Raw genomic sequence first — 14,203 nt, 5'->3', positions numbered from 1 at the left:
AACATTAGTGTAAATTAAAAAAAAAAACTTTTACATCAGTCTGCTAGTGTAATCTAATTGCAGTTACCAGTCCAGCCTGCCGCTGCCAGCCTGTGTGTCAGGCTCACAGCATATACTGTGCCTACTTGCTCAGTGCCACCACTCATATCTGGTGTAACATAAGTGTAAATTTAAAAAAAATAAACTTTTACATCAGTCTGCTAGTTTAATCTAATTGCAGTTACCAGTCCAGCCTGCCGCTGCCAGCCTGTGTGTCAGGCTCACAGCATATACTGTGCCTACTTGCTCAGTGCCACCACTCATATCTGGTGTAACATAAGTGTAAATTTAAAAAAAATTAACTTTTACATCAGTCTGCTAGTTTAATCTAATTGCAGTTGCCAGGACAGCCTGCCACTGCCAGCCTGTGTGTCAGGCTCACAGCATATACTGTGCCTACTTGCTCAGTGCCACCACCACTCATATCTGGTGTAACAGTAGTGAAAATTAAAAAAAAAAAATTACATCAGTCTGCTAGTGTAATCTAATTGCAGTTGCCAGGCCAGCCTGCCACTGCCAGCGTGTGTGTCAGGCTCACAGCGTATAATGTGCCCACTTGCCCAGTGCCACCACTCATTATCTTGTTTAATAGTAGTGTCAGTGTACATTTAAAAAAAAAAAAAAACATTTTTTGACTGTGAAACATCAGTCTGTTTTTTTGTTTCAGGCTCACAGCGTATACTGTGCCCACTCACAGTAGTTTGCACGCATAGTAGCACTAATAAAAAAAAAATGACAGGCAGAGGCAGGCCACCCCGCAGGGGCCGTCGTGGTCGTGGTGCTGTGATTCCCTTTGTCCCTAGAATAATTCCCAGTGTTCAGAGGCCACGTACCCTGAACTCGAAAACTTCGGAGCACATAGTTGACTGGCTAACACAGGACACCCAATCTTCTACAGCTTCCGCTCGGAACCTTGACGCGGTGTCTGTCAAGGTGTCTGTCAAGGACATGTTTGAGCGTAAGAAGCCAATGTCACAAACTCACCCCCTTGCCCGGCGTCTGACAGCTGCCTTGTCTGAACTCTTAGCCCACCAGCTTTTACCATACAAGCTGGTGGAGTCTGAGGCGCTCCAAAAATTTGTAGCTATTGGGACACCGCAGTGGAAGGTACACGGCCAAAATTTCATAAATCAATGCCATATACACGTCCCCTGATGGGGGATGTAACAGGCTTTTTGTGGTGCTGTCCTTTCAGCAGAGATCAGATGAGTCCTTCAGGACTGTAGTGGACACTGAATACACTAGCCTAGCTATCGATTTCCCTATTAAATCAGCAGCAGCTACACTGTCCCTCCTCTCACTAAGAAAGCTGTCCAGGAGGTGGAAGGGTCTGGGAGGGAGGGTCTGCTGCTGATTGGCTGGAATGTGCCTGCTAACTGTGAGATACAGGGTCAAAGTTTACTCAATGATGACGAATAGGGGGCGGATCGAACATTGCATATGTTCGCCCGCCGCTGTGAACGCGAACAAGCTATGTTCCCGGCGAACTATTCGCGACATCACTAATGACATACACTCTTAACATTAGTTCTCATAATGTAAGGGGACTTAATAAAGCTATCAAGCGACGCACTGCTATGACTCAATACAACGCTCATAGAGCAAATATATTATTTTTACAGGAAACTCAATTTGTAAAGGCTCAAATCCCACAATATTGGGCCAGACGCTTTACCAAACATTACCATGCTACAGTCGAGGCTAAGAAACGAGGGGTGTCCATCCTCACTCCTCGATTAATTTTACTCATGAAACCACAATAGCAGATACAGAGGATAGATACCTCATACTGAAAGGTCAACTAAACAATACAGATATAACCCTTTGTAATATCTCTGCTCCTAATGAAAACCAACACCTATTTTTTTAAAATATTGCATAGTTACTGACACTGGTCACAGTCTAGGATAATCTTAGCAGGTGACTTTAACATCCCCATACTGACAGCCAAAATTAGCCAATCCCTTTCTAATAAAGATCAAAGACGCAATCATATGGTAAGGTCAGTTAGGGAGTCCCTCTCATCCCATATTTTAACTGATACTTGGGTCACTTTGAATGGCTCTACAACAGACAACATTTTATTCAGCTGCACACAACACTTATGTCAGGCTTGAATATATATATATATATATATATATATATATATATATATATATATATATATATATATATATATATATACATACACACACACACACACACACACACTAGTCAAATACTACAACCAATCCTCATTTCATCCTCTATACACTCATGTGTCTGGCCCGACCATTCTATAGTATCTCTACAGATGCAAGGTGTCTGATTATAATAGATCCAGATCATGGACCTTTGCCCAACACTCCACAAAGACCCAGTGTCATTCGCTAAGACCCTCAAACACCTTACCGAATATTGGAATATTAATGTAGACTCCACCACTAATCCGAATTGTGCGTGGGCAGGTCAAAAATCGGCTATTAGAGGATTACTCATTCAAGAAAAAACCCTCCACTCTAGGCACACCAGAAACCAGTTATCCCAAATATTTAAGGACATAGAAAATCTAGAGAAACAACATAGACTTACCAAACAAGATTCCACTCTACTTGCATTAAAGACAAAAAAGAACTCCCTAGCTGAACTTTTAAATATAAAAGCGAGTAGGGCAATAACTAAACTTCGAGCCCAATACTTAATTTATGCTAACAAGCCAGATAGATATTTGGCCCACAAGATTAGGGAGCGCCATAAAAAACAGTTGCCATCTCACTTATTGAGAAATCAGACAAGACCTACACTTCCCACCCACAAGCAATAGTGGACACATTTGCAGAATACTACGGGGAATTATACAACAGACAAAAAGTTAGCCACACTCTAGAAGTGGAGAAAATCACAAAGGAATTTTTGGCTGCCACTCCCCTATCATCTCTATCAACAGAGGATAAAGACAAATTGAATGCCCCTATAACAAAAGTAGAAGTGGTTCTTACTATCAAAGCCCTTAAACCGGGAAAAGCTGCAGGCCCGGATGGCTTTCCGGGCGAATATTACAAATTATTTAGGAATAACCTTATACCACATCTGACCAAATTTTGTAACTATATTATGGAGGGTTATCCAATTCCTTGTGAACTGTTGCAGGCCAAGATTTTAGACATACCTAAACCGGGTAAAATCCCTCATCAATCAGGACTTAAACATTTTTACTAAAATACTTGCCAACAGACTTAAACATATCTTGCCTGGCCTGATTCATCTAGATCAGGTAAATTATATTAAGGACAGAGAGGCCCCAGATAATATAAGATGCCTAGTAAATATCATACATATTTTGAACACTACACGTACGCCTTTGTTGCTCTTAGCACTGGATGCGGAGAAGGCGTTTGATAGAGTAGACTGGCAATACATGCAGATGACTATCTCACAAGAATTTTGACGACCCATTTATTAATACTTTAAAGGCAATATACGATTCACCAACTGCACAGGTATCTTCGGTGGGTTATAAGTCTAAACCATTCCCAATTCTAAATGGCATGAGACAAGGATGCCCGCTATCCCCTCTTTTCTTTGCGCTGTGCATCGAACCCTTAGCAGCCAGAATTAGGTCCAATCCAGATATTTCGGGGGTTGGGATAAAGGGTTCAGAATATAAATTGACCCTTTTCGTGGATGATATCCTTCTCACTATTACCAAACTACTTATATCCCTTCCCAATTTATATGAGGTTCTGGATAAATTTTCTTTGATCTCAGGATACAGTGTCAATCTAGATAAATGTGAAATCTTACCTATAGAACTCACTTCTCGTACAGAAAAACTATTAGAAATGAATTTTGGCCTGCAACAAGTCAAACAATCACTAAAATACTTAGGAATACACCTAGCAGCCCAAACCCAGCATTTGTATAAATTAAACTATGCTCCACTTTACAAGGATATCAGAAAATATCTCCAAAAATGGAGAAGGTGTAACTTGTCTTGGATGAGGAGGATGTCTTTAATTAAGATAAACATATTGCCGCATATTCTTTATCTTTTTAGAGCCCTTCCAATAAAAATTATATATCCTGAATTGATAGCCATACATTCTGAAATGTTGGCATTTATTAGAGGGAAAAAATGGCCAGAATATCTAATGTAATAATGACTAAACATAGATCCTTAGGAGGCCTGGGAATACATAACTTAATAGAGCATTATAGATCAGCAAGACTGGCGCAATAAACTATAATTTGCAGACTAGAAAAGGAAGCTAGTTGGATTAAAATTGAGACCCATTTAGGGGTTTGGGACTTGCATAATGCAATTATATGGGATGCTAAACCCTTATCCTTTCAATCAGGGAGGGTCGGATCCCCTGTGACAGAAATCACTAGGGAATTCTGGTCTGAATTCGCTCTGAAAAAGGGACTGTGGCCAGTTAAGTCCACTCTAATGTCAATCAGATATTTTCTGGTCAGGGAGTTTAGGAGAGAAATAGCTAAATGGGAAAATAAAGGCTTGTATTGGGTGGCAGATCTTTTAATACAAAATAAACCAATGGCGTTTTCTCAGTTACAAGAGAAATTGTCCCCAATTAAGATTCATTGGTATTTATACCTCCAATTATTTTCCTCCTTAGACAAATATCTCAAGACAATTACATGCAAACCTGAAACCATTTGGAACTTATATGTGCAGAGCGTAGTAGACCTAAACATACTATAACCAGGTTATATATAGCTCTACAAAAAATGGAGACTAATCCAAAAAATTAAATTATGCAGAAATGGAGCTAGAGATCTCCATAGACAAGGAAACTTGGGATAGTATATTCAATTTGGCCTCTAGGGGTCTATTAAGCGCAGATCTAAAAGAGAACTCCCTAAAAACAATATTCCAATGGTACCCGACTCCATGGAGCAGCGGGACTTCAAGCTGCATATGGAGATTGATAAATATTCCCCTATATATCTATATAAAACTCCCCAAGTTATCCAGAACAAAAAATTTAAAAATATGATGTGGTATTTCAAAATGCAATAAAGAGATGAATGTGATGTAGTAAAAAATCTAATTGATACAACACTTATATAAATCTGACCAAAATGCTATACAAAACAATTCTATCTGTAAAAATAGAGATGTTGCTAGATAATCCTTCCTCCAAGTCATTTATAAAAAATATTAAAAAAAAACAAACAAAAAAAAAACTTCACTAATTACTTTTGTTCAAACTGATTATGTCCCATTTACTACTACTTGTTGCCTCTGTCTTTAGCCAGTTATTGATCAATGGCCTAACATTTCCAGCTATTCCCAGTTTCTTAATTTTGTACAATATGCTCACATGTGACACTGTATCAAAAGCCTTTGTAAAATCCAAGTGCATCACATACATTTATTTACATTCAAATGACAACAATTAGGAGGTGCTATTCACCTGTATCTACATTCTTCCTTCCTTCTTTCCATCCCCATAGAATATAAATAGATTAGTTTGACGTGATCTATTTTTTCAGAAAACCATGCTGAACTCATAATATTGTTTACACAAATATAATTTTGAGTATAATCCTTTATAATCACTTCCTTTATCTTCCCTACTACCAATGTCAGGTTTACCGAACTATAACTTCCTGGATCAGCCCTTCTTTCCTTTTGAAAAATTGGCACCACATCAGCTTTTCAAAAGTACTGGGGTATAATGCCTGAGGATAATGAGTCTTGAAAAAGTTAGAGTAGAGGTTTGGCAATAACAGTTCTAAATTTCCTTAGAACCCTTGGGTGTAATTTCATCTGTCCCCTAATTCAAAAGAAGAACTTCCTCTTTCTAATAAGGAGTCTCATCTTCCAGAGGTAGGGCTAATAACCAACTTTCCCTACATGAACACCTTCTTATTTTTGGGTTATTTTTTCCCCACAAAACCTGGGCTTGATTACAAGTGCTCTAAAGTTAGCACAGGTCGCAATAAGCAATATCATGACTGCATTAACTTGCACATAAATGAATTTGCACTCCTCGGTTTAGAGCAAATGAAGACCTTGGGGCCGATTTATCACGGCCCGAATGGGACCATATACCCCTGTTTCAACACCAGCCTTCAGGGTAGGGGTTAAAAAAATTAAACATATTCTATGTAAAGAACATTATTCATGTAAAATATTTATAAGTACCTTCTGGTTTAGCACTATAGGTCTAATGTGGTGTCAGGTTAACGTTACGTGTCCAGCTAATTGTGAGCATGCAAATAACTTATATTCAACTTGTAATACAAGTGCTAACACGCATGGGTTAAATGTTTACTTCCAGTGTTGTTAACGCACAAGCAAAAAATATATTTAGAGACTAGATGTAATCTGGCCCACAGTTAACAAACACAATTTTCTTGGGATACCCTTTATTTCTTAAGATTGATAATGTAATGTTTTGGCTATCTATAGAGTGATAAATACATCTACGTGAGCAAAACATAATTTTACTATACCTCTTGTTTAACAAGAAATACATCAATAAGGTTCCTCTGGTCATTAGCATCCAGTTGCTCCCTTTGTATTGCAAAGGTCTCTCTAATAAAATTATGATACTCATTCATATTTTTCTTAATTGTTTTGTGAACTCCAGGTATCCAGCGAAACAGGGATGGGTATGCATTGTACAACTGGAAATAAGCAAAAAGGAGAAACAATTAGAGGCAAACTTAAAAACATTGGATTAGTCCACATAACATTGTACTGAAAAAGTAAATAAATTATGCTGTTCTTAAAAAGATTGTTTTGGTAGATATCCATCTCTCCCAGGGCCCAATAATCTAAAGCTCTGGCGACATTATCGATGATGCCTCGCCATTACTCCAAGGTTCTTTTAAGAATTTAAGAAGACAGTTTTTACCTTGAGTGCTGTGTTTATATAGCTATGAAGGGCTCAAATAAAATGCTCAAAAAAATTATACATCATTTCCCTCCAGCCAGCAAGTTTTTGATAATCAGGCTCCCAGTCTGAGGCTTGAATTTATTTATTTAGAAAAAGACAATTTGAAAAGTCACAAATACAGGAATACCCCGCTTTATAGCACTTCACTACTGCAGTGCTAATACGAAGCTGAAGTCCATCCTACAATAATTTTTAAGCTGTATTGTACTCACAGCGAGATTGCAAGAAGGTGACTGGCACCATTTTGTTATTTGCAGTTTGGTCTGTTTACAGCATTACACTGCACTCTTTGGGGCCTATCTATCAAGCTCCGAATGGAGCTTGACGGCCCGTGTTTCTGGCGAGTCTTCAGACTCGCCAGAAACACAACTTATGGAGCAGCGGTCACAAAGACCGCTGCTCCATAACCCTGTCCCCCTGCTCTGAGCAGGAAGACAGGAATCGCCAGAACTCAACCCGATCGAGTACGATCGGGTTGATTGACACCCCCTGCTGGTGGACGATTGGCTGCGAGTCTGCAGGGGGCAGGGTTGCACCAGCAGCTCTTGTGAGCTGCTGGTGCAATGCTGAATACGGAGAGCGTATTGCTCTCCGCATTCAGTGAGGTCTTGCGGACCTGATCCGCACTGTCGGATCAGGTCTGCAAGACCTTTCATAAATAGGCCTCTGTGTCTCAGTTTCATAGTCGGGCAAATTTTACTATAGTAATTATCACTGAATTTTGGTAAGCAATACAGCACCCTTGTCTGCTGACTTAATTATCAGGATCGTGGACCTTGAGATCTCATTAAGGGCCCTTCTTTCACTTTTTGTCAAATTGTCCTTGGTAGCAGTGTAAATCTGTAAAGTTTCTATTTCTTTCTCAATTGCTTTGACAAACAGATTGACCACTGGTACCTGGGACAATATTGGCATAAAGGAAGACTTTAGTTTAAAAGTTGAATTGGTTATCTGAGATATCTTACTTTCAGGATCTTGTTCTACTCCCTCCCTTAAAAGTGTCTCCAAAACTTCCAATGTTTCTTTATCTTCCTTATTCATTTATTTACTTTCATCTAGAGATTTTCCCATTATCTGAGAGAGAACCAATTTTATGCCAAATAGATAGAGGTCCTTAATAACCTCAAACTTATCCATTTGGTTCATTGGACAATATGACAAACCTCTTTTCAAAAGTGAAATGTGTGCCTGATTTAAGCTAAAGGAAGAAAGATTGACTATCTATAATTCCTCCTCTGCATGTTTACCTAGTATCCCCTGAAAAACCTCCTCCTGGATCTCCCCCTGTTTGAAAACCTGTCCTGCATCTGATTGGTTTGTCTCCCTCCTTGCTGGGGTATCTCCTATCTTCTAAGGTTATATTTGTTCTGTCGTTTCCTCTTTCTGCCTCCTCTCCTCCTCCCCCATCTTCTATATCTCCCTTTTGAAAATTTGAATTTTGTGACCTATATGTGTAAACCTTTTGTTGCTTATTATCATCCTGATCTCTGTGTAGCTTGCAAACATTTCTTGTTTTTATCTCAGCTTGTCATTTTGCAATAATGGTTTTTGTTTCATCATTTAGTTTACAGAAATTAGGATCACTTTCAAATTTATTGACATCCCACATTGTTTTGTCATTTCTTTTAATTAACATCCCCATCAAATCCAAAGTACACTTTGATAGTTTATCATTCCATTCACGACTAAAGGTGTCAACATCCTCATCTTCCTTAGTACTAGGCCCTGTGTCTAAGTGTAACCTAAGACCCTTAGGTATCATCTCATTATTGATATACAGCTAGATTACGAGTTGTGCGTTATGAGTGAAAAAGCATTGTTATGGCTCTTTTTCACTAACACTGGTATTACAGGTGTTGTAGGTATAGCTGTACCGCACAGCTTTTTGGCCGTCGCAACGTAAGTACCACACTTTTTTAAAAAGTCCCTTTTCAATGGGACTTCCATAGCGCTGGTATTACGAGTTTGCATGGCAGGCCAAAAAGTGAGCGGTACAGCCTATAACTACAAGATCTGTACCGCCACCTGACAGTCAGTAGTTATGAGTTTTATGTTACAAAGCTGTACCATAAAACTCATAACTAAAGTGTAACAAAGTACACTAACACCCATAAACTACCTATTAAGCCATAAACCGAGGCCCCCCGCATCGCAAACACTAAAATAAAAATTATTAACCCCTAATCTGCTGCTCTGGACATCGCCGCCACTATAACAAATTAACCCCTAAACCGCCGCACTCCCGCATCGCAAACACTAATTAAATATTATTAACCCCTAATCTGCTGTCCCCAATGTCGTTGCCACCTACATTCACTTATTTACCCCTAATCTGCTGTCCCTAACATCGCCGCAAAGTACATTACTGTTATGAAAACCCTAATCTGCTGCCCCCAAAATAGCCGACAGCTAACTACACTTATTAACCCCTAATCTGCTGCCCCCAATGTAGCCGCCACTATACTAAAGTTATTAACCCCAAAACCTAACCCTAAGTCTAACCCTAGCGTAACCCTATCACCCACTAACTTTAACATAATTAAAATAATTCCAAAAAAAAATTACAATTAATACCTAAATAATTCCTATTTAAAACTAAATAAACACTTACCTGTAAAATAAAACCTAAGCTAGCTACAATATAACTAATAGTTATATTGTATCTAGCTTATGTTTCATTTTTATTTAAAAGGTAAGTTTGTATTTATTTTAACTAGGTAGATTAGTTATTAAATAGTTATTAACTATTTACTAACTACCTATTTAAAATAAATACAAATTTACCTGTAAAATAAAACCTAGCCTGTTTTACAGTAAAACCTAACATTACACTAAAATTAAATAAATTACATTAATCAAATACAACACTAAATTACACAAAATAATAAAACCCCTAGCCTAAACTAAACTGCCAATAGCCCTTAAAAGGCCCTTTTGCGGGGCATGGCCCCCCAAAAAATCAGCTCTTTTACCTGGCAAATAAAAATACAAACATTACCCCAAAAGTAAAACTCACCACCCACACAACTAACCCCCCAAATAAAATTCTATCTAAAAAAACCTAAGCTACCCATTGCCCTGAAAAGGGCATTTGGATGGGCATTGCCCTTAAAGGGACGCTGAACCCAAATTTTTTCTTTTGTAATTCAGAAAGAGCATGCAATTTTAAGCAACTTTCTAATTTGCTCCTATTATCAATTTTTCTTCATTCTCTTGCTATCTTTATTTGAAAAAGAAGGCATCTAAGTTTTTTTTGGTTTCAGTACTCTGGACAGCACTTTTGTATTGGTGGATGAATTTATCCACCAATCAGCAAGGACAACCCAGGTTGTTCACCAAAAATGGGCCGGCATCTAAACTTACATTTGTGCATTTCAAATAAAGATACCAAGAGAATGAAGACAATTTGATAATAGGAGTAAATTAGAAAGTTGCTTAAAATTTCATGCTTAATCTGAATCACGAAAGAAAAAATTTGGGTACAGTGTCCCTTTAACCCCTTAATGACCACAGCACTTTTCCATTTTCTGTCCGTTTGGGACCAAGGCTATTTTTACATTTTTGAGGTGTTTGTGTTTAGCTGTAATTTTCCTCTTACTCATTTACTGTACCCACACATATTATATACCGTTTTTCTTGTCATTAAATGGACTTTCTAAAGATACCATTATTTTCATCATATCTTATAATTTACTATAAAAAAAATTTATAAAATATCAGGAAAAAATGGAAAAAAACACACTTTTTCTAACTTTGACCCCCAAAATCTGTTACACATCTACAACCACCAAAAAACACCCATGCTAAATAGTTTCTAAATTTTGCTCTGATTTTAGAAATACCCAATGTTTACATTTTCTTTGCTTTTTTTGTAAACTATAAATACAAGTAGCACTTTGCTATTTCCAAACCATTTCTTTTCAAAATTAGCGCTAGTTACATTAGAACACTGATATCTTTCAGGAATCTCTGAATATCCATTGACATGTATATATTTTTTTTTAGTAGACAACCCAAAGTATTGATCTAGGCCCATTTTGGCATATTTCATGCCACCATTTCACAGCTTGCAGGGTTAATTGTATCTTTAGTGTAGAGCTCAGCCTCCCACCTGAAACATCAGACCCCCTGATCCCTCCCAAACAGCTCTCTTCCCTCCCCCACCCCACAATTGTCCCCGCCATCTTAAGTACTGGCAGAAACTCTGCCAGTACTAAAATAAAAGGTATTTGGCCCTTTTAAAAAAAAAAAAAAAAAAAAAAAAAAAAAAAAGCATATTTACATATGCTGATGTTTAGGATCCCCCTTAGACCCCAACCTCACTGATCCCCCACCAAACATCTCTCTAACCCTTCCCATCTTCCTTAATGGGCGCCATCTTGGGTACTGGCAGCTGTCTGCCAGTACCCAGTTTTGTAAAAAAATGTGCCTTTTTTTTAAAAAAAAATGCCCTTTTCTGTAGTGTAGCTTTCCCCCCTCACCAAGACCAACCCCCAACCCCTTCCAGATCCCTTAGATTACATTTTTAATATTTAAATTTTATTAGGTTTTTTAACTTTTAACTTTTTTTTCTGTAGTGTAGCGGTTCCCACCCGCTCCCGCCCCGTGCACGCGCCCGCCCACCACCCCCGTGCACGTGCGCGCTCCCGTGCGTGCCCCGTAGGTCCCGCCCCCAATCCCACCCCCCTCCACTCCACACAGAGCATCGATGGCCGCCCACCCGCCTCCCACGTAAGCTCCCACCCACCAACGATACCGGCCATCGATGTCTGGTGCAGAGAGGGCCACAGAGTGGCTCTCTCTGCATCAGATGGCCAAAGGGGGTTATTGCAGGATGCCTCCACATCGAGGCATCACTGCAATAACTGGAAAGCAGCTGGAAGCGAGCAGGATCGCTTCCAGCTGCTTTCCAGACCAAGGACGTACGCCACACGTCCTCGGTCATTAACTGTATTTTTTTTGAGGACGTGTGGTGTACGTCCTTGGTCGTTAAGGGGTTAAAAGGGCATTCAGCTCTTTTACATTGCCCAAACCCTAAGCTAAAAGTAAAACCCACTCAATAAACCCTTAATAAAACCTAACACTAACCCCGAAGAAACACTTACAGTTTTGGAAGACCAGACATCCATCCTCATCTAGCTGGCGAAGTCCTCATCCACGCAGCAAGAAGTCCTCAATGAAGCCGGGAGAAGTCTTCATCCAAGCGGCAAGAAGTCATCATCCAGACGGGCAGAAGTCTTCATCCAGACGGCATCTTCTATCTTCATCCATCCGGCGTGGAGCGGGTCCATCTTCAAGACATCCGGTGTGGAGCATCCTCTTCATACGGTCTCAGCCATACACTGAAGGTTCCCTTGAAGGGACATCATCCAAGATGGCGTCCCTTGAATTCCTATTGGCTGATTCTATCAGCCAATAGGAATTAAAGGGTAAAAAATCCTTTAGGAATGAGCATTAATCCTATTGGCTGATCCAATCAGCCAATAGGATTGAGCTCGCATTCTACTGGCTGATTGGAACAGCCAATAGATTGCGAGCTCAATCCCATTGGAGGTTAATAACAGTAATGTAGGTTGCGGCGACGTTGGGGGCAGCAGATTAGGGGTTAATAAAAGTAGGTAGGTGGTAGCAACGTTGGGGCAGCAGATTAGGGGTTAATAAGTGTAGTTAGGTTGCAGCGACTTTGGGGGCAGCAGATTAGGGGTTAATAAGTTTATGTAGGTGTCGGCAATGTCGGGGGTGGCAGATTAGGGGTGTTTAGACTCAGGGTTTATGTTAGGGTGTTAGGTTTAAACATATAAAAAAAAAATCCCCATAGACATCAATGGGGCAGCTTTACGGAGCTTTACGCTCCGTGATTGCAGGTATTAGGCTTTTTTTTAGCCGGCTCTCCCCATTGTTGTCTATGGGGAAATTGTGCACGAGCACATAACAGCAGCTCAAAGCAGCGCTGGTATTCGTGTGCGGTATAGAGCTCAACGCTGTCATATCGCCCGCAAAACGCCGGCTTTTTTAAAACTCATAATACCAGCGCTATAGGGAGTAAAATATTGCCGAAAATTCTGCAGCCGTTAATTTCCCTATAGTGCTCAAAACTCGTAATCTGGCTGACAGTTAGTTACACTTGAGTTCTCAGCTCTTATTTTGATCTGTCTAGTTAAATTGTTTCTATATTTCTTTAAAGCGAAAAAAACATTTATTTTTTTATTTTTATTTTTTTATTTTTTTTTTATTTTTTATTAAGATTCATTTTAAGGCATACAGTGCTGAAATGTCAGAACAGAGTACATACAGAGGCAATTTCCAGACATTCAATCCATAAACAAATGAAAACAAGAAAAATAAGGTTACAAGACATTTGTATAATCAAAATATGTGGATTATGCCTATCCAACTATACACCCTCTAAACAAACTATGAGACCTCTCTTGGATCTTTCAATGTTATAGGAAGTATATTAAGATAAAGAGGGCTATTAGAAACTGTAAGAGACCACTGCTGGGTCTCAGTCAGTGAATCTTATTTTTTCTTATTGTAAGGGAGGGATTATCAATTTTCACTATGGTTAAGCGTATATTTGAAAGATTAGGGACATAGAGGATAAAATTTGTGTTGAACTTTATTTTAATAGGGGGAACCATCATTGCTGACCTTGGTAAAATAATTAGTTGTAGAATGTGCTATATTATAGTGATTCAGTAAGATGCAGAATCCTGCCATGGGGGGTATGAGATAAGATCTTCATAAATATTTGTGTAATTTGGTCAAACTAGATATATGGCTGCTGTTAATCCAGAGTTATGCATTTAAGCTCTAGGGAGTTAGAGCCATAGGGTGGTCCGTGTAATGTATAAGTGTGTCCATGAGTAATTACCTCTCTCTATCAATAGACTATAAAAGTACCATCTCGGCCGCAGACAGTACATCAACAGTAGGTAGTTATTTATATTACTCTACATTAGCAAGATATAGGTATAACAGGAAAAATCAGTCATTATGCTCAAATTCAATACTCATAAAAATTATGCACAGAAATATAGATCTGGTAGTCTATAATTTGTCACTCTATGTAGCAAGAGTTGTGACTATACCACAACCCTTGCAAGATGTATGGGAATGTTAGTGTGATTATAGCATATCAATATATTAGTAAACCATAAGAATCCAGCTTGCCTAAATCGCAATTGAGACTATGAGGCATAAGTACCTTACAGGAGGATGTTAGGCAGAGGCATATTAACAGCCCTTGGCATAAT

At 38.9% G+C, this 14,203-nt stretch overlaps 1 protein-coding gene across 3 annotated transcripts in view; it reads right to left on the bottom strand.

Annotated features, from left to right (window-relative positions):
• Positions 1-14,203, bottom strand: part of LOC128655959 (cytochrome P450 2K6-like) — a 393,574-nt gene that overhangs the window by 122,811 nt on the left and 256,560 nt on the right. For all 3 annotated transcript variants that reach the window (XM_053709567.1, XM_053709570.1, XM_053709568.1), the window contains one exon: positions 6,502-6,675. In XM_053709567.1, coding sequence (XP_053565542.1) covers positions 6,502-6,675 — 174 coding nt within the window. The remainder of the gene's footprint in view (positions 1-6,501; positions 6,676-14,203) is intronic.

This window comes from Bombina bombina, chromosome 4 (assembly GCF_027579735.1).
Source record: "Bombina bombina isolate aBomBom1 chromosome 4, aBomBom1.pri, whole genome shotgun sequence".
In the NCBI taxonomy this organism is placed as follows: Eukaryota; Metazoa; Chordata; class Amphibia; order Anura; family Bombinatoridae; genus Bombina; species Bombina bombina.
Note: the sequence above shows the minus strand (reverse complement) of the source record. Positions and strands in the feature narration are given on the sequence as shown.